Below are 24,986 nucleotides of genomic sequence, written 5' to 3'. Positions count from 1 at the left end.
TGTGTATTACATATACTGTTAATTAACTGGATAATATAGAAAAATGGTACTGTACATGTGCTGTATAGTGCTAACAAATGTCTGAGTCAACATTCACACTATGTCCCTATTATGCGGCTTAATAACTTTACTTCTCAGGATGGCTTACTGTACCAACAAAAGTTCTGGCTTCTAGAAGACTTCTAGTACTTGGATCACAATGCACGCCTTCACTATATTTTAATCTTGTAATGTTTATTTCTCCACGACTCCATTACGTGATTCTCCACTGCCGCATATTACTACCTGGATATTCTTTTTATTTATATTGTTGCTTTTCCCATCAGGTGTATTTTTGTTTTTCCTAGGCCTTTACTCTTTTTTTAGAATTCATTCATTTGTAGTTGCAGATAACTTGTTCCCTCTCAGGATTGCCAACCGTCCGTAAATTTACGTACAGTCCGCAAAAATTGGTGTTTTTTTCTGCCGTCCGTAGCGTCCGGCAGAAAAAAGCGCCGTCCGGGGTTTTTCTGCAGTCTGCCGGAACTTTGTATTGCGCATACGCCAAAATGTACATGCGCAGTGCAAAGGAATAGTAGGCCGCGGCCGGGCATATTCTCAGATTCTGCGGAATCTGAAAATATGCAGGCCGGCCGCTGCCAAGTGAGGTCGGTGCCGGGAGAGGACCGATCCATTCACTGTGCCATCACCGACCCCAGTCAAAAGTGATCCTCCGCCTCTTCGCTTCGCCGCATGACCACCTCCTCCTCCTGACGCTCTGTTTGCACTAAGTACAAGGGAAGGGGGGCTGTGCGGCGCTACCTACAAGGGAAGGGGTGGCGCTATATACAAGAGGGGGCTGTGTGTGGCTATCTACAAGGGGGGCTGTGTGTAGCTATCTACAAGGAGGGCTGTGTTTGGCTATCTACAAGGGGGGGCTGTGTGTGGCTATCTACAAGGGGGGGCTGTGTGTGGCAATCTACAAGGTGGTCAGTATGTGGCAATCTAAAAGGGGGGCTGTGTGTGGCTATCTACAAGGGGGGCTGTGTGTGGCTATCTACATGGGGGGCTGTGTGTGGCTATCTACAAGGTGGGCTGTGTGTGGCTATCTACAAGGGAGGCTGTGTGTGGCTATCTACAAGGGGGCGCTATTTAGAAGGGGGGCTGTGTGTGGCTATCTACATGGGGGGCTGTGTGTGGCTATCTACAAGGTGGGCTGTGTGTGGCTATCTACAAGGGAGGCTGTGTGTGGCTATCTACAAGGGGGCACTATTTAGAAGGGGGGCTGTGTGTGGCTATTTACAAGGGGGGCTGTGTGTGGCTATCTACAATGGGGGCTTTGTGGCGCTATGTACAAGGAGGTCTGTGTGGCACTATCTACTAGGGGGACTGTGTGACGTTATCTACAAGGGGTAGCTGTATATAAGGGAGGGCTGTGTGGCTATCTACAAGGGGGAGCTGTGTGGCGCTATATACAAGGGGGGGCTGTGTGGCTATCTACAAGGGGGAGCTGTGTGTGGCTATGTACAAGGGGGGCTGTGTGGCTATCTACAAGGGGGAGCTGTGGGGCTATCTAGAAAGGGGGAGCTGTGTGTGTTCTTATCTGCAGGGGGCATGGTTACTGATGGGGCACTTTTATTGTGTCGAGCACTGAGATATCATTATTACCATCTGGGACACTGTGTATTACGAGTTTGTTTAGAGGATGGGGTGTACGTGAGAAGGATGCTGGAAAAGCGAGAAACCAACATGTCTGTGTGTAAAATTCTGCAGAGACGAGTTATGGCTGGAATAAGTCGCCACAGTAGTCTGGGCCAAATAGAGAAAAAAAGGGAAAGTGAACAATTCTAGTCAGAAAACATCACCTAAATTAGCGGGGGAAAGCTACAAGCTCACTGTGATTGGTGAGCCAATCCTAGCACCCTGCACAGTGCATAGGCAATGATTTTGTAATTTTGGTCTGTCCGTGAATTTTAGCTCAGTTGTCCAGAAATTTCTGAAATGGAGGTTGGCAACCCTGTTCCCCCTCATACATGGTATAATGATTGATATGAGTATTTGATAAATAATCACATGGCTCCTATGAACCGTAAGGGCATGTTCAGACGTGGCAGAAATTTTTAGCTTCAGATTTTTTTGCAAATTCGCGGCAATTATGCAACGAATCTGCAGCAAAATTTGCATATTTTACAGTTTATTCAGACGAGGCGGATATCACAGCGGACTTGCTGCAGATTTCAGCCTCTGCATTGCAAAAGCTGAAATCCGCCGTGAAAATCTGCTGCTTCTCCGCAAAAAACTGTGCATGCTGTGGAGTGTAAATTATGAACCGCAGCCTAAATTCTGCACTGTTATTTTCCGCAATGTCTAAACTAAGTTTCCTAAAGAGCTATAGAAACCAAAGGAAGAAACGACTGCTGTGGATTTCCACTGCGGCCTGTTCGATGTGGAATTCTGCCACGTTTGAACATACCCTAAGTATTGTAACAAGACCAACTCGCTGAAAACATTACTTACCTCAAACCTTTTAATTTGAGCTCTCTGAAACTCAAGCTTGTTTTCCATATCACAAATTACTGCCTCTTGCCGACTCACTATTGAACGCTCCACCATAGATTGCTCCAAATAGTCAATGCGGCTCTGGGCTGCCTGCAGCTGTTTAAACCCAAAAATATATTAATAAGTTAATGAGTACAAATCGCTTTGATAATAATGTTTCTAATTTAGCCACACAGCTATTAGGTTTCAATTACATTATAGAACATTGACTAATTAGAACTTCATAAATGAATTCTTTCAGAGTCACCCAAACCAACATACATACAATACATAAAAATGATAGACGGACTTTACTAAATATTACAGCTTATGACCCAGATGATAGTTTATGATGGTATTTTAGGAGATAACAGAGCAAAGAAATAATGTAACATACATGTTTTCACAATTATAGCATAATAAATTCATTATAAAGCTTAACTGGTTCTCGACCGCTGGCTGTATTTTTACGGCCAGCGGTCAGGGTCCTTAAAACCCGAGCGATAGACTTTTTACGGCTCGGGTTTTAACTTGCTGCCCGCGCGATCGGACACCTGAATGTTGGGTCTCCGACTGTCAGTGACTGCCGGGGACCCTGAGAAGAAGATAGAAACAGCTTTCGCTGTTTCTGTCTTCTCTGATCACTTGTACACAGTGCTCAATGTGCACTGTGTATAGGAATAGAGGCAGCGGCCGCGCCACTGTCTCTATTGATCCCGGTGTTCATGTGACTGGTCACATGATCGCCGGGATGCCGTTAGTGGCAGACTGCTGCTGGGTCTTACTAGACCCAGCACAGCCCTATTAGTGACAATCGTCACTATGAGAGGGCTGATTTCCCCTGTAACTGGGGCTGCTGTGCAGCTCCAGTTACAGTGGAAAAGATGGTGTAAAAGAAAGAAAAAAAATATATAAAGTTCCCCAAAGGTCTTTTTTGACCTTTGAGGGACAGACCATAGTAATAAAAAAATAGTAAAGTAAAGTGCAAAAAGAAATTAAATAATAAATACACATAAAATACCCACCCCAAAAAAAACGTTTCCCCCGCCAATCATTGTTGTAACGCTAGCGCTGACCCAATTACCCTAATATAGACATGTAATATATTAAAATTTACGGTAGACAATGACGATCACAAATAAAGGGGTTTATTTTAGGGTAAAACTGTTATTACCAAAAACAAATAGCTGAAACGTAAAAAAGCTTATTTTTTTACTATTATTTTCAAACTTTATGAATAAAAATTCTAAAATAGCAAATAAGGTGTGTATAAAAACGATACAAAAAGAAACCTGCATTGTCTACGGAAAAAACTTCGCAAAAATCTCGTCGTTAGCCCAACAAATAAAAAAGTTATAGCCATTTAACTAACACGTGCTAAAGATGGCTAAACGGTGTCTGGTCCTGAAGGCGCAAAATAGCCCGGTCCTGAACTGGTTAAGAAATAAAGTAAAACTTTGACATTTTAGATTCAAGACTGATAATAATTTGGAGACACTGGTGGACCTGTTGGCAAAAAATAGCAAGGAACAACTTGATGTAAGTAAAAAAATATATACATCAATTGTGTGCATTTACTATGTTGATAATAAACTAAATTATAGCATATGATGCCAGTCTGCTGCATCAAAAGCTAACAAGTTATTGTTTTGTATTAGGAAAGGCATGGGAAAAGAAAGTATTATTTTAGCCCTTTAAGCACTGGTGCGGCTGCATATTGAGTATACAGTACAGTTTTGGGTACCACTCCATAAGAAAAGATATCAGAGAGTGGGAGAGAGTTCAGAGTTCAGGTATTGAAGATCTCAGTTATGAAGAAAGGTTGTCAAAATTGCACTTATTTACCCTAGAGAAAAGAAGACTGTAGGGAGATATGATATGTTTATATATGGCCCCTATAAAAAACAATATGATAAGTTAATCTTTTTGCACTCCCCACAGAGAACACATGGTCACTGCTTGCAGTTAAATGAAGTGCAATTTCATCAAAAAGTTCGAAAGCATGACTTTACTGTCCGAAGCATAAATTTATGGAACCTGCCCACACAGGATTTTGTAATGGCTGAAAATGTGGATAGATTTAAGAAAGGGTTAGACATCTTCCTTGAGAAGCACAATATACAGGGTTACCAGCAGTAATGTAGAATGTTGATCGCCAGTCGAATTGCCTGTAGTGGATCAGGAAGGACTCTTTTCCACTTTATGATAAATTGGGCCTTTGCTATTCAGCTGTATATTTTTTGCCTTTCTCTGGATAATCTGGGGTTTTGTAAGTATAAAATGTTGAATTTGATGGACTTTTTATTCAACATACATTTTCTCTAATATGAATAGCTATTACAATAACAAATTATACTCAAGGGCCCTAATGAAGACCAAGGTTATTTTGTAGAGCTGAATTAGTGCTTTTGGAAAGCCTAAGGTTAAGGGTATGTACACACTGACTATTTTCAGCTGTTTTTTGACCCGTAAACTTCCTGAAAAACGGCCGAAAAATCGGAAGCAGAACAGATATTCTAATAATGGATAGGTAGGTCATTAAATACAGAGTTGATCTGAACTAGGAGCTTAAAGTCTCATCTATAAAATAGAATTGTTTTTCGTGCACATATGTACACAATAAGAGACTGAAAAGAAATATTTTGAGGGTTACATCAACAGTTGGGCAGACATATTAAATGGCAATATTAACAATTGACAGTCCATTTCTACATGCACAGCCTAGAGAGAGCACCATGTCCATGTTATATATATATATATATATATATATATATATATATATATATATATATATATAAATAAAAGGAATACCCCCTATGTACTTATTTGTATCACTTATTCTACCAAGTGTGAGCATTTCAGAATCTAACTCTTGGAGCTGAATTTGTCACTTATGTGTGTCTTCAATGCACTGTGATAATTCACCAAGTTAATAGGGTTAACTTGGTGATAGTTTTCCCCAACCTTAAAATCTTATGGCGTATTGCTTACTCATCAGTATGGGTCTAGCCACGGGACGCCATCGAGTAATAAAATGAAGCGGCTGCAGGCAACAATCTACATGAATGGGGCTTCGCTGAAGTTCCTGCGTAGTGCTGGGTCATAAGTGGCACTGTGCAATGAACAAATGGGAAGGGTCCTACTCCTAATATTATAATCAGGGGGGTCTGACTGCCGGGACTGATCCTCAAAATGTGTTGATCCCATTCTCCATCCTTGGTATAAGGTACATGCAGATTTTGAACAGATTTTGCCACAATTTACACCACATATTAAACCCTTTGTATTGCAAAGAGTGAAATCTGTGGCAAAAATCCGATAGACATCCACAACATGTATGGCAGAATGTCCGCAAATCCGTGCAGAATGTAAATTGGGTTTTGGAAAACTCTTGTACATTTTCTACTATACTTTGTCACAAAATGTGCCTTGAGAGTTTTCACTTTCCTTTTCATACACAAGACCATCATAAGAAGAAAAATTTAGACAGCACTCACATTTTCATGCAAAAAAAGTTGTAAATTTAATCTGGTCGTACTTGAGAAAGGTTACTGAGCCAGAATGTTGCATGTCTAGATCTGCAACTTTTTTGCTTTTAGACGTGAGTACTGTCCATTATTTTCTTCTGCTGGTCTTGATTTGGGGGCCAGATGGACGGAGCCCCTGTAAAGATTTGCACCACACACACACACAATGCTGTCTGCTTTTTTCTACTTTTCTTACACAGTAGGAAAAAAAGACCACATTTCTAACCTGAACTGAAAACTAACCCAAAATAGGAGATGTTTGGCACTTGTCAGGGTGCTGCATAGTACCAAATTAATAGAGATCTGTAGAACCATGAAAACCGTATTAATCCTCAACAACAACAACTGAACATGACATAAAAGAAGAATACATTTTATTTCCTTTTATCAGCCAACCTGTAATTCCAGTGACCAGTGATTAAAATTACAGGTTACATTGATTACATGGAAATAATTCCTGCAAGCAACGGTAATCACTTGAGTGACAGTAAAGGAACAAAAACTCTACAATTATAATTACTATTCCTTTGTTGATAGGTAAACTCCTTCCTATTGCTGTTCTTTTTCAGCCAAAATACATAATCTGACTATAAATTGCTAAGTATTACTCGTTAATTCTAATTTTAGTACCCATGCTTTCTAAATACGTAAAATCTTGCGTGTTATAAGACAAACAAAAAAAAACACTATACAATGTTTATAAAATAAGACTTCAAGTAAATGCACCATTATTTTTAACAGACCTGTGGTGAGAAAGAAAAATTAACAAAAATCCTAATTTCGTTATAGTGTCTCCATGTAATCTATTATAGCTATGGCCCGTTTACACGGCCAGATAATCTTTAGATACTAACGCTAACAATAAAGTCCGCACAATAACGTCTCAATGTAAATAGGTGAAGAAACTGAATGATAAGCGATAAAATGCTTGTTCATTGTGTGGATAATTTTTTAGGCCCCATTCACACGAACGTGTTTTTGCGGCCGCAATTCCCCCGAAAATCCACGGGAGAATTTCGGCCCCATTAATTTCTATGGGGCCGTGCACACGACCGTAGTTTTTACGGTCCGTGCATGGCCAGGGAGCCCGCACCGCAGAAAGAACGGACCTGTCTTATTACGGCCGTGTTCTGCGGTCCGGGCTCATTGAAAATAATGGGCGCGGCCAAGGGCGCGGCCATGTGCATGTCCCGCGATTTGCGGGCGGCTCGCGGCTGACAGTCCGCAGCTGGCCGACCCGAAAATCACGGCCGTGCACACGTCTACGGTCGTGTGCATGAGCCCTTATAAGTTCATCGTCAGGACATTGAGGCCTATAAATATTCATCTTTACCATTATCTTCTACTGTAGTACTGGTGTATATTCACTGAACAACTTTTGATTAAACAAATTCAGACTGATTATTTAGCCGATGACGTTTCGTGTAAATGGGTTTCTCTAATTGCTGTTATGTCACTTACATCGGTTGTTTCAGTGAACGCTATTAAGGAAGCCCGCTTGCGTACATGGGCTTTAAAACACCTATTCAAGCAAGTATGCAACAGTTAATCTGCTGGACATGTCCATGGCCAAACAAAAACGGTGTCTACGGCACACTACTTTCATAAGGTCTTCCTTCTCAAGGGGTTAAAATAGGGATGCAATGTCCAGGAAACCCTTCAGGACCAAATACAACAGACTTTTTAGAAGAAGACGACAGCATCTACCCAGGTGTAGAAATATATCAAAATACTATTTTTTTCAGCATGACAATAAAAGATACAACGTTTCAACCCACACAGGGGTTATTCTTGAAATAGACCCCTGTATGGGTTTAAATATTGCAGCTTTTTTGTTATGCTGGAAAAAAATACCCTCTTGATATATTTCTACACCTGGGTGGATCCTGCAGCCTTCCAAAAAATATGTCCATGGCCAAAGTCACCATTCCACTATGAAATATATACTAGGCATCAGGGGTGTAACTAGACTTTTTTGAGCCCCATAGCAAATTCAGAACTGTGCCTTCCACACAGACCTTCTTGACAGTAAACCAAACTGCAGTAATGCAAGAGCAGTTGAGTTACAGTAGATAGTTACAGTAGAGCAGATCACAGTACTGTATAATATCAGAAATCAAGGGATGGGTAGAAGTGCCATATACAGCAGCATATCTGAACAAAGGAAACCCCAGATAGTAGCAGAAAGCCTCCTCAGCCTCCAGGATCGGTAGGTGCTGCAATGGTTACACCCGTACTAGGCAAGTCTACAAAATTGTCTACTGGTTCATAAAGAGAAGACCTTACCTTCTAACGTAACATAATCAAATAATTTATTGAGTGAATATATTTCATTTTTCTGGTTATTTCATGCATATTCTGTCAGTAATCTAGAGTCTTTTATATTCGGCAATTTGCAATTGTGTTTACATAGAGAGTATATTTGTATGCACTCTGAATTGTAGTTTATGAAAGACTTATAGAGAATATCCACCAAAGATGTAAAAATGTCTGAAAGTTAGTAAATCAGAAGTGACCAAAGCTTGGAAACTATATTTCTCTATCCGCTTTGTTCATCTTTTTTTTTTGTTTTATGTTTCTTTAACCTGTGCAGATTTTTCTATACAGTTGAAGTGGCCATTTTTGCTTAATCGACAACATGAAATACAGCCGTATTGGTGGTCACTTTGAATTATCCTCTCCGCAACTGATGGTCAATATGGCTGAACTTCCTGTTTTTACTTTTCGCAAAAATGGATGGCACAAGAATCTGTAAGTAAAATTAACATAATTACCGATCTTTAGATACTGCTGTAACTTCTGATTTGCTAATAGGAGGCCCTTTTTTTAAGTGAAAATCCTCTAACTTTTTTTTTCCTTTGACAGTAGTTACATTGATGATTTACAGAAATGTCATTCTCTCATAAGGAGAAGTCCAATGTAAAATGCCTTTAGGATTAATCTTTTTCAACACCAGATGTTTTTTTCTGGCAATCATTGCTGCCTTCCAGAAATGTCATCAAACACATTTTATGTTTCATCAGTTTGTTTCTGTTTTAAGATTTTTTTTTTCAATTAGCATATAAAATAAGAATGGAAAATCTATCTCCAGCTAACAAAGAAAATGTTCAGTCAAGCTATCTGCACTTTCTTCCTTATGAGTTCAGATGTAATAAAACTATTTGGAGTGATTGAAGAAACTGATGCATTAAAATAAATTAAACTACCAATATGTATCCATGTCATATATTGTATCTTAAGGGCACCAATGCAATTTGGATATAGCCATGATTTATTTTTTATAAAGATAGGAAATAACATAAGTGAAGGTAGTATAATAAAATCTGTATGCACTTTATTTGGTATTTGAGCTCATTTGCCTTTTCTTATATTACTCTTAAACCAGAGCTTTATTGTGAGTTATCCCTATGATTTTAGGGATGCAGATAGAGTTGAAACCAGGACATACCACCGGTGGGGGACCGGCACTGGTCCCCACCATCTCAGTGGGCCAGGGACAACCACACCCCCTGCCCCCCCCCACTAGCTACGCTACTGTCCTTGGGTCAATTCCTCTAAAGACATTAATCAGGACTGACCACAGCTCTCCAAGGACTTCACAGCAGCCATACTAGCTGCTTCTATGGTACGTACCCCCTTAGTTTATCTTAAAACCACTAAACATTATCTTCACGAAGTTCAAGATCTAAAAACTGCTTGCATGTTTCTAAAATATGGTTATACATAATGCTTCAAACCCTTCTTCTAAACCTCTGAGATTTCCACTGACTCTTCACTTAACCAATTATTATACGAAACCTTAGCAGCACCTCTCCTCCTTTAGTTTATACATACCAATAGATGGAGTAGAATGTCCACGATAATAGTGGTAGGAAACCAATTTTTTTTAAATCCAATAATAATAAAACGGAATCTCACCTTCTCCTGAAGGCTCTGCTTCCCTTTCTGAGTATCTTCTAGCTTAGTCTGTAGCTCCCGGATATGTGTAATATCTGTTGCAGACTAATTGTAAAGTGGGAAAATTATATAGATTTAGCAATATTCAACATACATATTTGTTTAAACAGGCCATTGTCAGATATTGTCATAAGTCATTTATTAAATGTTGAGCCAGCTGTCATGGTCAATGCTACCTGGAAGGTGCTATTTCATACATAAAGAGGTTCTATAGGATAAACACATACCCAAACATTCCATAATAAAGCAGACAGCATACTCTGTTTACAAAACCATGGATCGCATTGACATATAATGGGTTTAGTTGGGTTCTGTCATGGTAAACGTAATTTTGCTGGACAAAATAGCACTGCATGCTGCGCCTTTTTTTCTGGAAAAAAAAAGACGGACTTTGCAACAAAGGTTCTGAGCAAAGTTTCCAACACAGATGTGAACAAAGTCTAACTATTGTGTCTGTGTTGCAGATGCCCAAGAAAGCTTCTGCCAGTAAACTGATTTCTAACCACTAAAATGTATGTTCATAACATTACTATTTCCTAGTTCCAGATCTGCTTTACTTTAGCATTAATCCTACATAGAGTCTTAACAAGCAATTATGATAATATGAGATTATTACCTAGCGTACACCATCCACCTGGTAAAGTGAGCACTTTTCCTAAAAAAGGTCAATTGATCAAAAACGGTGATTTTGCTGCACAGACAATGTTCTCCTAATTTAAAGTGGTTGTCCAGCTTTTTTGGGGGCACCTGTATATGTGGTAAAATAACAAAAAAGCCAATACTTACCTGTTAAATCCCCCATTGCTCTAGCGCCAATTCTGCTCTGCCAGACTTTGTTTACATGGCAGCAGCAATGATGAACTGTACTGGAATGTAACCACTGTAGCAGTAAATGGCCAAAGCGGTCACGTGCTGTACGTGCTGCCCCAATCTTTATTTTTTTAAAAGGATGGACAAAACCTTTAACGACAGAGATCTGCACTGGTAGAGGAAGTTACTGGCAGCAGCTAGTGATAGGCTGCTCTCATGTAACTTCCTTGCAGCTGACAGTAAAAGGGGGAAGCGCAACAGAGCAGGGATCGGGTAAGTACAGTACTTTACTATGATGCTGCCACTTTAAGCGCTACAATAAGACTGGCACCATGGGGACTTCTATAGGGATAGAGCTATGGGGATTACTGCGAGCCTGGTATTATGGGTATCTCTATGAACACTATAGGTACTATTATGAGTAATGTAAGTATTGTTAGCATTGTGTGACTAGAGTATTCAAGTTTTGGGCTCATGTTAAGGTGCTTATACATCTCTTAATTCAGACTTCAATTTACGGAATGGGGGTGAGGTAAATTTGCTATTCTTAGCAAAAAAGCAAAAGTTGATCTTTCTTGCTGTAGTTGTTGTTTGCAGCTTACACCTGCAAGATCAACACATATTTCTATTCTGTGACCTGATTCCAGGCTAAGTGCTTATCTAGAGTGATACCTTTTTAGGCTCTGTTCACATCTGCATCATGCGACCTTTGCACTGGGCCAACCAATGTGTTAAAATGGCCTTGATCTTATCGGTACGACACGTTATCACTGCAATGGCATGGCACCGCTAAACCAGCAGCACATAAGCAGCAAGGGATTTGACAGGTGAGTATAACTTTATATGTTATTTTAACCCTTATAGAGGTTTTTTTGTGTTTAAAAGCCTGAAAAAAAAAAATTTAAAATCTCATATAACCCTTTATAAAACAATTTATTTTAAATGAAAAAATCACAAAAAGACAGTGGCATTTTCAATTCGTGACTATAGGTACTGTGGACATGTAATTTTAGAAATGCCTCTTGATCAGGGATTGTAAACATATGAAAGAGGCTCTGACAGGCACGTCACATGGATTTGGAATATTTATTTGCCCTTGCACTCACTGTGACAAAGATGTTTCTTGCTGTCAACCTAATGTCACAGTGTTCATTTCTGATACTTATGAGGTGAGTAATACACATCCGGAAACATGTCCTTGAATAAATTGCCCTTTCTATTTCTCTGCAAACAAAATGAAATTTAGTATGTGTGCGTTCTCTCCAATGACAAGATGTCGTGGAAACCTTTGTTGTAGGCTTCCTATTCCTACCTGTGCAATGAGTGCTTTGTGTTTCTTCATAAGCTCATTCAGGTCTTCCTGATCCTCGTCGATCCTTTTTAGAAGCTCAGCTTTTTCATGCTGCAACTGGAACAATTGTTCATCAGTCTAAAAATGATGGAAATAAACAACGCTGAGTGAGAAAGTTATGAGTTTTTTTCGGCAACAGCACATTCAGGTATCTAAGAATGAACAGTAAATGTTGGGAAATGACCATTTATGTGTCCACAAACCTTATGCTTCTAATAAATCTACTTTCCAAAGTCACCTCCAAAGCAAAATTTGACATTCACATTGCTCACTGCTGAAGTACCCCAGTTTTAATGATTGTAAAGGATTATGGGAGATGTTGGGAGACGTTTCTCTTTTATGTTTCTGCAGTAAATATGCTATCTCTAACATTTTGTCAACAATGATGTATATCTGTTTTAGTAAATATCTGTATTCTCCATAAATAACAAATCTCAACTTTTCTTAGAACTCTGTATTGTGTTATTCCTCTGTTATTCCTCCTGGAAATGTAAGAGTAAATTGACAACTGGGCAGTATAAATCCCTTTGTCATTAGGGTGGCTCCCTACACAGACTAATGCTGTCAGCACTGATTGAACCATGTCCATGACCAAGAGGAATAATAATACACAGTTGTCAATTTATTTGCACACACACAGAAAGGGTAACAGAGAAAATAAATAATGCAAATAGTTCTTAGAGAAAATGCTTCAGAATTGTTATTTTATGGGGAATATGAGTATTTGCTAAAACAAACATATCAGGAGACATGACAAGTCCTCTTTAAGTTGATGAGTAAGTGAATATGCCCTTATATTTTACCTCTTGTTTTTATAGTTTAATTCAAAGACAATAAGGAGGCCCATATCATACTGCATACAGTTATAATGTTGAAAACATAACTAGCCGACTACAATATAGGAGCTCAGCTAAGTAGTTAGGGGTGTGTCTGACAGCAAGCTTGTCGACTGTTTCCAATAGCAACCAGCAGAATTGTAAATTGTTCTGGACTATAATTTATGATCACTACAGGAAAAATATTGCAATTCATTTTTGAAAACTACTCAACTTTTTAATGCAGATTGATTTTATATGTAAACTGTAAAATGTAGTTCAAAGGTGGACATATTCTTTAACACCATGGGGCTGTCAGCTGTGCCTTAAAGCAGGCACATCAGTTGGGTCCACGTGATCACATGCGGCGGGTGGTTTTGATTGACAACCACCACCCTGTGGCAATGGCCAACATTGGAGAGGTCTGAACTCAGCCATTTATCCTCTGCAATGCTGTGATTAGTAGTAATCATAGCATTAACAAAGGGAGGGGGCTTTCCTTGTCATGCCACCATCAGCCCTGGCTTTGTGATCACCTGGGTTGATAGCTTTATAGTGATATACTTATAACAGAACAAATGCATCTAGTGAAATAAGAATCGTTCAGGGATAAGGGAGTTAGATGTGTATTTAATTTGCCTAGTGCAAATATAATGAATATTTTTGGCTAGTCTATTTAAAGCAGTAGTCATTTTCTAATTTCCCTAAAAAGATTTGTTGCTAAGAAAACATGCCAGTTGAGGAATTCTGGCACATGTCCCGTCATAAAATGCTATCTGCAGCATTCTCTAAACAATAATTAAAACAATAAATAACATTATATAAAGAAATAAAGTGGTAATATGATCTAAAGGTCATCACATTCATTTATTGGAGAAGCAGTAATGATTTCAAACAGCTTAGAGAAGCAAGTAGCTGATAAAAATGTAAATTACCATATTCTTATTCCTGGTAATATTGTCGAGTTCCATGTGTAGACTTTCCAGCTCTAAGCTCAGCGATCTCTGAGACTTCAGGGACTCCGCAAACCTGGCCTCACTTTCTTCAAGCTGAAACAGAGAGTGATAATTTAATGCTGCAGCAGGTTAAGTCAATGGATAATTCGGACAGAATCTATTTTTTAAATCCAAAAGGTCCAGGTGAGATTGAACATAGCATTTTCCCTCATGACCTGAATAACCGTACTTTCTTTTTACAATTTTCGTCTTTAAATTCTATTTAATGTAGAAATAGTAACACTTTAAATTAAAACTATTTTTTTCTGCCTTGCTATAGCTCAAGTATGCTTTTACATGTACCATTTTTTGTTCATTTTGGCTGTTGCGTTAATACATATACATTTTATGTTTTGTTTTTTTCTGTGGTGGATTTTTCTGCTTCAGGAACATATCCTTATGGTTTATATACGTGGCAGAGTGTCCACGGCACATAGAGTCCTTCAGCTCCGAACTTTGGAACCATAGACACTCTGTGTGCTGCCATCTGATATTTCCATGTGGTACCATGAGGTATTGTCACCTAGAAACAATACTCATGTTATTCGAATTGTTAAAGAAAAGAAAAATACTTGAAGTAGTGCCTGGCAGTCGCTTACCTCTCTTGTAAAGCACAGCTATAGGGGGTACAGAGGATGCAGTCACATCCGGGACTTGGTGCTTGAGAGGGATCAAAGGCCCCTCTCTCTAATAAGAAGACACCCGTATTATAAATACTATATTGGCATGCAGTAGTTACAGATTTTGCATGCCCAGGAAATTCAAGTTACGCCTCTACCTTTCGTCCTCCCTCATACAGTACACATTAGAACAAAAGCAGATTCCATGAGTGCTAGCAGGATTTGCAATCAGCAACTTTATTAGATATAAGTCCCAAAACATAAAATAATGTACACATATTTAGTATTGGCACTATCGTAACAATCTACACAACCTGCACAATAAATTCATAGCATCAAATATGATTGGTATATACTGTGAAAATAAATAAATGAAAAATGCAGCGATACTGCATTTTTGCCAAAATGAAAATTTCTATACAGTATATTAAACACAAATGTATATGTACCACAAAGTGGCACCTACATAAAGTACAACTTGTTCTGCAAAAAACAGAGCCTTGTACAGGTATGTCAAACAAAAAACAAAAAAAGTTATGACCGCCGCGATGCAAATGTGAAAAAAAAATCAAAAAATTGTTCTGGTCCCCAAGGACAAAATTGGCTAAGTCCTTAAGGGGGTTAAAAGCGGTATAAATTGGTACTATACACAGTGTCGCATCAGCCATGAGCTGGGGTGAGCCAACAGCCTCAGGCGGCGCCACCTTGCCGAAAATCCGGGGCGGCATTTTGAGCCAGAGATGGACTGCAGCGGGGGGAGGGAGCATGCCTTATTTTACTTAGCAGACGTGCCTTATGATGGGCACATCTGTAAGAACACTCCTCCTCCTCTCTGATGCTGTACGTAGCACGCGCCGCCAGAGAGGAGCAGGTCTGCACGAGGAGCGTTCGAGCTCTCCTCAAGTAAGAAGAGGAGTGACGAGATGCACGAGGTGAGCGGTAGCCTGTATTAAAAACTGAGCGCCACTTACAGCGCTCACGCTCCTGTTTTCACTAATTTAAAAGGGGTCGGCCGGCCGAAGCTGGGGGACCGGGACCCGGGAGTAGGCTGCAAGGGGGGTCTGGGCATTTTACTGACAGCCAAGGGCTCTTTGCGGGGGAGGTCGGTTTGAGCGTCTGACTTACTGCAGAGGGCTCTATAGGGGAGGGATTCTGCCCCCCCCCCCTTTAGAGCAGTCATTCAGATGCTCAGACCTCCCTAACCTTGCAGTATAGTAACTAGTGAGGGTTCTATGTGGGGATTATTCCCCCCTATGGAGCCCTCTGCTGTCAGTATACTTCCGGCCCCCCAACGTCGGCCGACCCCTTATAAATTAGTAGGGGCAGGAAGCTGAGCGCAGTATAATCCTTCCCCATAAACCTGCCCCCACTAATTTAAAAGTGATCAGCCGACGCTGAGGGGCAGGGGATTCTACAAGGGGTGGTCTGAGCATCTTACTGACAGCCGACGGCTCTATAGGGGGGATTAATCTTCCCCATAGAGCCCTCACTAGCTACCATACTGCAAGGTGACGTCAGGACCTCCGCTGCACTCCGGAACGAGAAGGGTAAGTACTGTCTGTTACTATAGTAACAGGGGCCCATGTAGTTTATTAGATAGGCCCCAGTTACTATAGTAACTTCTCATTGAGGTGGTGCGGGGGGCCGCAGGCTCCCTGACTTCGGGGCCCGGTCGCAATTGCGACCCCTATAGTTACACCACTGTATACAGTACTGTGCAAAATGTTTAGGCAGTTGTGGAAAAATGCTGCAAAGTAAGAATGCTTTTGAAAATAGAAGGATTATATAGTTTTATCAATTAACAAAATGCTAAGTGAATGAACAGAAGAGAAATCTAAATCAAATCTATATTTGTTGTGGCCACCCTTTTTTTGTCGGATTATAGTCAGGTGCATGATTAACCAATTATACCAAATAGATGATAATGATTATCATTTTCATAAGAAGTTTGAAGCCCAGTCATTAACTGTAACAGAAACAGCTGTGTAGGAGGCTTAAAACTGGCCAAACTGCTACAAAGCTGAGGTTGTGGAAGACAGTTTCATGTCACCTATCCACCAAGACTGAGCATGGCAACAAGACACAAGGTAGTTATACTGCATCAACAAGGTCTCTCCCAGGCAAAAATTTCAAAGCAGAGTGGGGTTTCAAGATGTGCTATCCATGTGGTCGGCCAAGGAAACTTAGTGAAGCAGATCAAAATACATCATACTTACTTCCCTTCGAAATTGAAAGATGTCCAGCAGTGCCATTAGCTCAGAACTGGCAGAAACCAGTGGGACCTAGGTACACCCATCTACTGTTTCGAGAAGTCCGGCCAGAAGTGGTCTTCATGGAAGAATTGCGGCCAAAAACCATACCTTCGACGTGCAAACAAGGCCAAGTGACACAACTATGCATGAAAACGTAGGGACTGGACTGAAGAAAAATGGCATCAGGTACTCTGGACTGATGAGTCAAAAAATATTTGGCTGTAACAGGAGGCAGTTTGTTTTTCGCCGAAGGGCTGGAGAGCAGTACAATAGTGAGTGTAAGCAGGCAACAGTGAAGCATGGTGGAGGTTCCTTGCAAGTTTGGGGCTGCAGTTCAGCAAATGGAGTTTGGAATTTGGTCAGGATTAATGGTGTCATGAATGCTAAGAAATACAGGCAGATACTTATCCATCTTGCAATACCATAACGGAGGTGTCTGATTGCTCCAAATTGATTCTGCAGCAGGACAAATACTCCAAATATACCGCCAATGTCATTAAGAACTGTCTTCAGCATAGAGAAGAACAAGGAGCCCTGGAAGTGAGGATATGGCCCCCACAGAACCTTGATCTCAACATCACTGAGTCTGTCTGGGATTACATGAAGAGACAAGGATTTGAGGAAGCCTACATCCACAGAAGATCTGTGGTTAGTTCTCCAAGATGTTTGGAACAACCTCCCTGCTGCATCCCTTCAAAAACTGTGTGCAAGTGTACCTAGAAGAATTAATGCTATTTTAAAAGCAAAAGGGGTGGTCACACCAAATATTGATCTGATTTAGATTTCTCTTCTGTTCATTCACTTTGATTTTGTTAATTGATAAAAAAAACAACTATTAACACTTCTATTTTTTAAAGCATTCTTACTTTGCAGCATTTTTCCACAACAGCCTAAAACTTTTGCACAGTACTGTATATTATGTTTTTTTAGAATATGAATTCTTCTCTCCTTGCATTAATTGCTGATATTGGAATGAGTTCTATAGTCGTTATAACAACAGTTTTCATTTTGCATCTACGTTTCCTAGATGAAGAGCTAATAAGTGAATGCTTATACAGATTTGAATTGAGGTTTTAACATTTGCCTGTGAGCTGCTCCCTTTATGTAATGAAATCTTTGCTGACATTGGTGAACAAAACTTGTTTGGTTCACTTAGCTTTACAAGCCGATCGACTACAGTGTATATAGGCTTGTTATTCGCTGACTCCCAGCAAGGCCTGTAAGTAAACACACGTTTGACCAGCAATAAAAAGCTAAATATAGCTACAGATCACAACCTTTCTGCGACTACTCCTACTAAAAAGGCTTATGTGTCCAATCTTGTACATATAAAAGAGATTATAGAGCTCTGAAATTTAGCCTGTGACTCAGCTCAACAAAAGATGCCCTATGCTCGCTTCTAGCTAGCTCTCTGTCAAATGTGTTCTTGTATTGCGGCAGTAGTACATGATGGAATCATTTCTGTGGAACTCGCACAGCGAGAACAACCTCAGAAATGAAACTTCATTTTGCACACGTTCACAGACTTCATGAATTATTTTTACGAACAGATGGACTGTTTGAGCAAATGCTAATTCCCTTCTGTTTCTCAGCGCTAGAAATGTATGAGAAAGTCTGAAGGTTAGCACAGTATTTCATTTCTGTCTCCTGATGAATGTTATGAACACTTTCTACTTGCTTCTCTCTGCTGGCTTTAAATAAGATGAGCCAAGTAAAAGCTCTGTATGCAATGATAAAAGTTTTTATAATATGAATAATTCAGAAACCTATTGGTCCAATGTAGAGAGCCACATGAACTCTTAAAAATACAGATACAGAGCATATGGATTCCAAGTGTGCCAAATTATATTAGCTGTTTGCCTACTAATGTTCATAGACAGAGGCGTAACTTGAAGTTCCAGTGCCCTGAATCAAAACCTGTAATGGGGCCCCCAACTATGACATGTCAGTGACAGTGCTGGTGTCCTCTTATGGGGCAGAGGGGCAGTTTGGCCTGTGAGGCACCAGGGCCCAGGTGGGAACGAAACCTTTGCACCCACTATAGTTACACCCCTATGCATGAATAATTTATAAGTAACAACACTGTCACATTATAATTGGTGCCACAATGCATAGTGAAAAGCCAATCAACATGAAACTGGGATTAAATCAGGGGAAATAGCAGAAACAGAATAATACACCAATCCCCTTTTAGGTCCAGTTCCCCTGTAGCCAAAACGATGATGGATAAAAAAAAAAAAAAAAGAGACTTATAAAGCTTTCATTTATACCTCTAGCGGTAGACGCCATGCCTGCTTTTTGCAAAAAAAAAAAAAGAATTTGAAAAACTGTATCAAAACAGCAAAGCGTGAAATGAACTTTACATTGATGAAGGATTACTGGATACAGAAGCTGCCATTCTATACTGTAGTTTGCCTTCTAATTTGGGAGGCTACTTAGTGACTAACGTCACTAGCGGTAAATTAGTGCCGCGGCTTATAATGATGCTGCATAGTAAATCACCATCATATGGGGCATTGTTAGGTGGTGCTTGAAAAAGTGTCACTTCCTGCATCTATAGCAGCTAAAATATATATATTTTCTCTTTTCAGAAGTTCTCTATTTGCCTGCTGAACATCTTTACATTTTAGCAGAGGTGCATGTGACCTAGCATCTGCCACTACTTTCACATGATATATGTACAAAATAACAACATTTTGATCATTCTGACTGTAAGGGCCCTTTTACACAGGCCAATTATCGGGCAAACGAGCGTTCAGAAAACGCTCGTTTACGATAATTGCCCTGTGTAAACTCTGACATCAAAACCCGCGTCAGAACCCAGTAATAAATGGCACAATCTGGTCTGGGGTCTGAATTCATTTTCGGGTCTTATCTGTAGTTTGATACCTCCGCTGCCCGCATCCTATATTTACTATTTATGTGACAGTCAGTCCGCAGAGCCTGAAGAGGACAAGAACACCCCAGCATGGCCCGCTGTTCAGAGAAAGAGCCTGAGAAGAGTGAGTACGGGTGGCTTTGATGCCGTGCAAGATCTTACTATTTCACTAGAGAGAGAAATGTGTAATTGAGGATGTTTTAGGTTAGTGATGTTTTAGGTTAGCCAAGGTGTAGCTCATAGAATTATTTTTACCAGCCCCTATTGTATTGAAGTTGCAAGTGAACATAATTCCAAGAGTGAGTATTAGGCTAGGTTGACACCACATTTGGGCTCTACATTTGACGTATATGCCAGGTAATTCTCCTGATGTATACTTCGAACATGTCCATAGACTTCATTAGCCAAATGTACGGCAAAAAAAGTGTCCTATGAGCATACATTTAGCTGGTAAACATTGATATAGCTTTGTTTCAACTGTATTGAAAGTGTAGTCCACCACCCTTTTTAATACAACTGTACGCAGAAAAACAAACGAAAAATTAGTTGTGTGGTATGCATTTTTTTTCATAGGAGTCTATGGCATACAGGTGAATACAACTGGGGCATATGTTCAGCGTAACATTTCAAACGTAATACCCAAACGCATTCTGGACCAAGCCTAAGCAGCAACAGTCTGGTTATATGGGCAATATATAGATACCTTATATTAATATAATCAATGGGAAGAAGGAAAGAGGCTGGCACTACCAAAACCGCACAGTCGGAATAGGAGTTGAAATATGGCTTGCTTACTATTGGATAATTGCAGGTAAATTGCCACGGAGTTGCTCTTCGAAAGAATAGCACAAAAAGCTGGATATATATGTAGAAGAATGATCGAGGCACTCACCGAAGCTGGCAAAAAATTCGTTCTTTATTACAAAAGAGGATCTAGGTCAGGATGTGGAAATGCCTACGGCCGTTTCACGTGCTGGTACACGCTTTCTCAAGGCCCTGAGAAAGCGTGTACCAGCACGTGAAACGGCCGTAGGCATTTCCACATCCTGACCTAGATCCTCTTTTGTAATAAAGAACGAATTTTTTGCCAGCTTCGGTGAGTGCCTCGATCATTCTTCTACATTTATATTAATATAAGAACTCATTGACCGTTATATATAATATGCATAGTAACTACCCTAGTCTCAGTATCTCCCTGTTAGGGATCTGCCAGGTACTACGTCTAGGTATACTCCTGGGAGTAATCAATCCACACCTGAGGCCAGACCTGTTAGACTGACACCGTCTCCCACCAACCAGGGTGGCAGGCTCAGGAGTGGGAGAGCCTATCGCGGCCTGGTCAGTCGGAGTTAGCTCCGCCCCCTGTCCTTTATTACCTGCCGTGTTCTCTTCCTCAGTGCTTGTAATTCTTCTGGATTCCTGGCCCCACTGCTGCTTGCTCCAGCCTGCTTCTGCCGTGCTTCTGCCTTGCTAAAGTTCCGCTTAACCTGCTTCGCTTTGCCCCTGGCTTGCTTCCTTCTCCGTGCTCTCGTTGGTATACTCCACTTCATCCTGGTCCTGACTATTCATTCACCGCTCCGTTTCCTCGCGGCGTTCCGTGGGCTACTGCCCCTTCCCTTGCGTGTTCCCTGTTTGTTCTCCCGTGCACTTAGACAGCGTAGGGACCGCCGCCCAGTTGTACCCCGTCGCCTAGGGCGGGTCGTTGCAAGTAGGCAGGGACAGGGCGGTGGGTAGATTAGGGCGCACTTTCCCTTCACCTCCTTCCTGCCATTACATAATTACAAGCCCATACCTAGTCTACCATTATCCTACGCTGACGCTATCATGGACCCCCTTGAGACCCTGACCCAGCAGATGCATGGCCTCTCCCTACAGGTCCAGGCCTTTGAGACCCTCAAGAAGTGCTTTATCTCGGCCCCCGTGCTGATTCAGCCCAACCAAGAGGAGCCATTTATTGTGGAGGTTGACGCATCCGAGGTGGGAGTGGGGGCCGTCTTGTCCCAGGGTACCAGCTCCCTCACCCATCTCCGCCCCTGTGCTTACTTCTCTAGGAAGTTTTCGCCCACGGAGAGTAACTATGATATTGGCAACCGCGAACTTCTAGCCATTAAATGGGCTTTTGAAGAGTGGCGGCACTTCCTGGAGGGGGCCAGACACCAGGAAACGGTCCTTACGGATCACAAGAATCTGGTTTTCCTAGAATCGGCCCGGAGGCTTAATCCTAGACAAGCTCGGTGGGCACTATTCTTTACCAGATTTAATTTCTTGGTTACCTATAGGGCTGGGTCCAAGAATATTAAGGCTGATGCTCTGTCACGTAGTTTCATGGCCAATCCTCCTTCCGAGAAGGATCCTGCTTGTATTTTACCCCCTGGTATAATCGTTTCTGCCACGGATTCTGATTTAGCTTCTGATATTGCGGCTGATCAGGGTTCAGCTCCCGGGAACCTCCCTGGGGACAAACTGTTTGTTCCCCTGCAATACCGGCTAAGGGTACTCAGGGAAAACCATGACTCCGCTCTATCTGGTCATCCTGGCATCTTGGGCACCAAACACCTCATTACCAGAAACTATTGGTGGCCTGGGTTGCCTAAAGACGTTAGGGCTTACGTCGCCGCTTGTGAGGTTTGCGCTAGGTCCAAAACCCCTAGGTCCCGACCTGCGGGCCTACTACGTTCCTTGCCCATTCCCCAGAGACCTTGGACCCATATCTCCATGGATTTTATCACCGATTTGCCCCCATCTCAGGGCAAGTCGGTGGTGTGGGTGGTAGTAGACCGCTTCAGCAAGATGTGCCACTTTGTGCCCCTTAAGAAGCTACCTAACGCCAAGACGTTAGCTTCTTTGTTTGTGAAACACATCCTGCGTCTCCATGGGGCCCCAGTCAATATCGTTTCTGACAGAGGGGTACAATTTGTTTCCTTATTTTGGAGAGCTTTTTGTAAAAAGTTGGAGATTGATCTGTCCTTCTCCTCCGCCTTCCATCCCGAAACTAATGGCCAAACGGAAAGGACTAACCAATCCCTGGAACAATATTTAAGGTGTTTCATCTCTGACTGTCAATTCGATTGGGTCTCATTCCTTCCCCTTGCTGAATTTTCCCTGAATAACCGGGTCAGTAACTCGTCAGGGGTCTCCCCGTTTTTCTGTAATTTCGGGTTTAACCCAAGGTTCTCCTCCGTTTCCCCTGGTTGTTCCAATAATCCTGAGGTAGAGGATGTTCATCGGGAACTGTGCACAGTCTGGGCCCAGGTTCAGAAGAACCTAGAGGCGTCCCAGAGCGCACAAAAGATTCAGGCTGATAGTAGACGTTCTGCTAACCCCCGGTTTGTCGTCGGGGATTTGGTCTGGTTGTCGTCCAGGAACTTGCGCCTTAAGGTCCCGTCCAGGAAGTTTGCTCCCCGATTTATTGGACCTTATAAGATCATTGAAGTCCTCAACCCTGTATCCTTCCGTCTGGAGCTGCCCCCATCCTTTCGCATACATGACGTCTTCCATGCCTCCCTCCTCAAACGCTGCTCCCCGTCCTGGTCCTCCTCGAGGAAACCTCCTGTTCATGTTCTCACCCCTGAGGGGGTGGAATTCGAGGTGGCCAAGATTATGGACAGTAGTATGGTCCAGGGCTCCTTCCAGTACCTGGTCCATTGGAGAGGATACGGGCCGGAGGAGAGGACTTGGGTACCTGCCCGTGATGTTCACGCTGGGGTATTGATCAGGAGGTTCCACCTTCTCTTCCCTACTAAACCGGGTCCTCTTAGTAAGGGTCCGGTGGTCCCTCATAAAAGGGGGGAGTACTGTTAGGGATCTGCCAGGTACTACGTCTAGGTATACTCCTGGGAGTAATCAATCCACACCTGAGGCCAGACCTGTTAGACTGTCACACCGTCTCCCACCAACCAGGGTGGCAGGCTCAGGAGTGGGAGAGCCTATCGCGGTCTGGTCAGTCGGAGTTAGCTCCGCCCCCTGTCCTTTATTACCTGCCGTGTTCTCTTCCTCAGTGCTTGTAATTCTTCTGGATTCCTGGCCCCACTGCTGCTTGCTCCAGCCTCCTTCTGCCGTGCTTCTGCCTTGCTGCAGTTCCGCTTAACCTGCTTCGCTTTGCCCCTGGCTTGCTTCCTTCTCCGTGCTCACGTTGGTATACTCCACTTCATCCTGGTCCTGACTATTCATTCACCGCTCCGTTTCCTCGCGGCGTTCCGTGGGCTACTGCCCCGTCCCTTGCGTGTTCCCTGTTTGTTCTCCCGTGCACTTAGACAGCGTAGGGACTGCCGCCCAGTTGTACCCCGTCGCCTAGCGCGGGTCGTTGCAAGTAGGCAGGGACAGGGCGGTGGGTAGATTAGGGCGCACTTTCCCTTCACCTCCTTCCTGCCATTACACTTCCTATCTATTAGTGGACCTCTATATTTTATCTACAGATGCTTAAAAGATGTCATAGACATAAGGCATAAATTGGGCCGAATGAAAATAAACCATGTAGTTTATTAGCAAAGGTTCTTGAGAATTTTTCATTTTTTCCTTCACTTGTACAAATATCATTAAAGAGGCTCTGTCACTAGATTATAAGTGCCCTATCTCCTACATAATCAACAGTGGTTTTTATTTTGAGAAACAATAATTTTTGACCAAGTTATGAGTAATTTTAGATTTATGCTAATTAGTTCTTAATAGACAACTGGGCGTTTTTTCAACTTTTTACCAACTGGGCGTTATAAAGAGGAGCGTATGACGCTGACCAATCAGTGACCAATCAGCGTCATACACTTCTCTTCATTCATGTTTAGCTGTACTCACAAACATAGTGGGATCTCGTGAGATCATGCTGTGCTGTCACATACTCCCACAGTAACTTTACCGAAGTGTTGTCTATTAAGAAACGAATTAGCATAAATCTAAAATTGGTCATAACTTGGTCAAAAATGATCTGGTGACAGAGCCTCTTTAACTAGGGAAAAATGTGAGAATAAAATCTGTTTTTACAAAATCTATGTAGGCCCAAAATACATTTGTATAGATATAAGCTGTTATGACACGCACAACATCATAAAGAATTAGATAAGCAAATGACTACTGCTGTAAAGGATTTATATTCGGTCTTATCTGTCAATTCTAATCAAGCAAATAAGCTGTAACAAATGTATCTGATCTTTTTAAGGATAGAGATAATACTGTCACTTTCTATTGGAGACAGAATTATTTGGACATCACATTCATGTAAAAAATACATTGAATTATAATTTTTACGAGGTCTCTTTTAAAATAACAGC

General features: G+C 41.5%; 1 protein-coding gene across 1 annotated transcript in view; it reads right to left on the bottom strand.

The window, feature by feature from the left end:
- MYO18B (myosin XVIIIB) overlaps positions 1-24,986 on the bottom strand; it is a 625,429-nt gene that overhangs the window by 104,334 nt on the left and 496,109 nt on the right. The window contains exons 36-39 of the mRNA XM_075825873.1: positions 13,913-14,026; positions 12,124-12,240; positions 9,963-10,046; positions 2,497-2,634 (exon numbers count right to left, since the gene is read on the bottom strand). Coding sequence (XP_075681988.1) covers positions 2,497-2,634; positions 9,963-10,046; positions 12,124-12,240; positions 13,913-14,026 — 453 coding nt within the window. The remainder of the gene's footprint in view (positions 1-2,496; positions 2,635-9,962; positions 10,047-12,123; positions 12,241-13,912; positions 14,027-24,986) is intronic.

This window comes from Rhinoderma darwinii, chromosome 1 (genome assembly GCF_050947455.1).
Source record: "Rhinoderma darwinii isolate aRhiDar2 chromosome 1, aRhiDar2.hap1, whole genome shotgun sequence".
NCBI lineage: Eukaryota > Metazoa > Chordata > Amphibia > Anura > Rhinodermatidae > Rhinoderma > Rhinoderma darwinii.
This window is presented reverse-complemented; position numbering and strand designations above follow the sequence as displayed.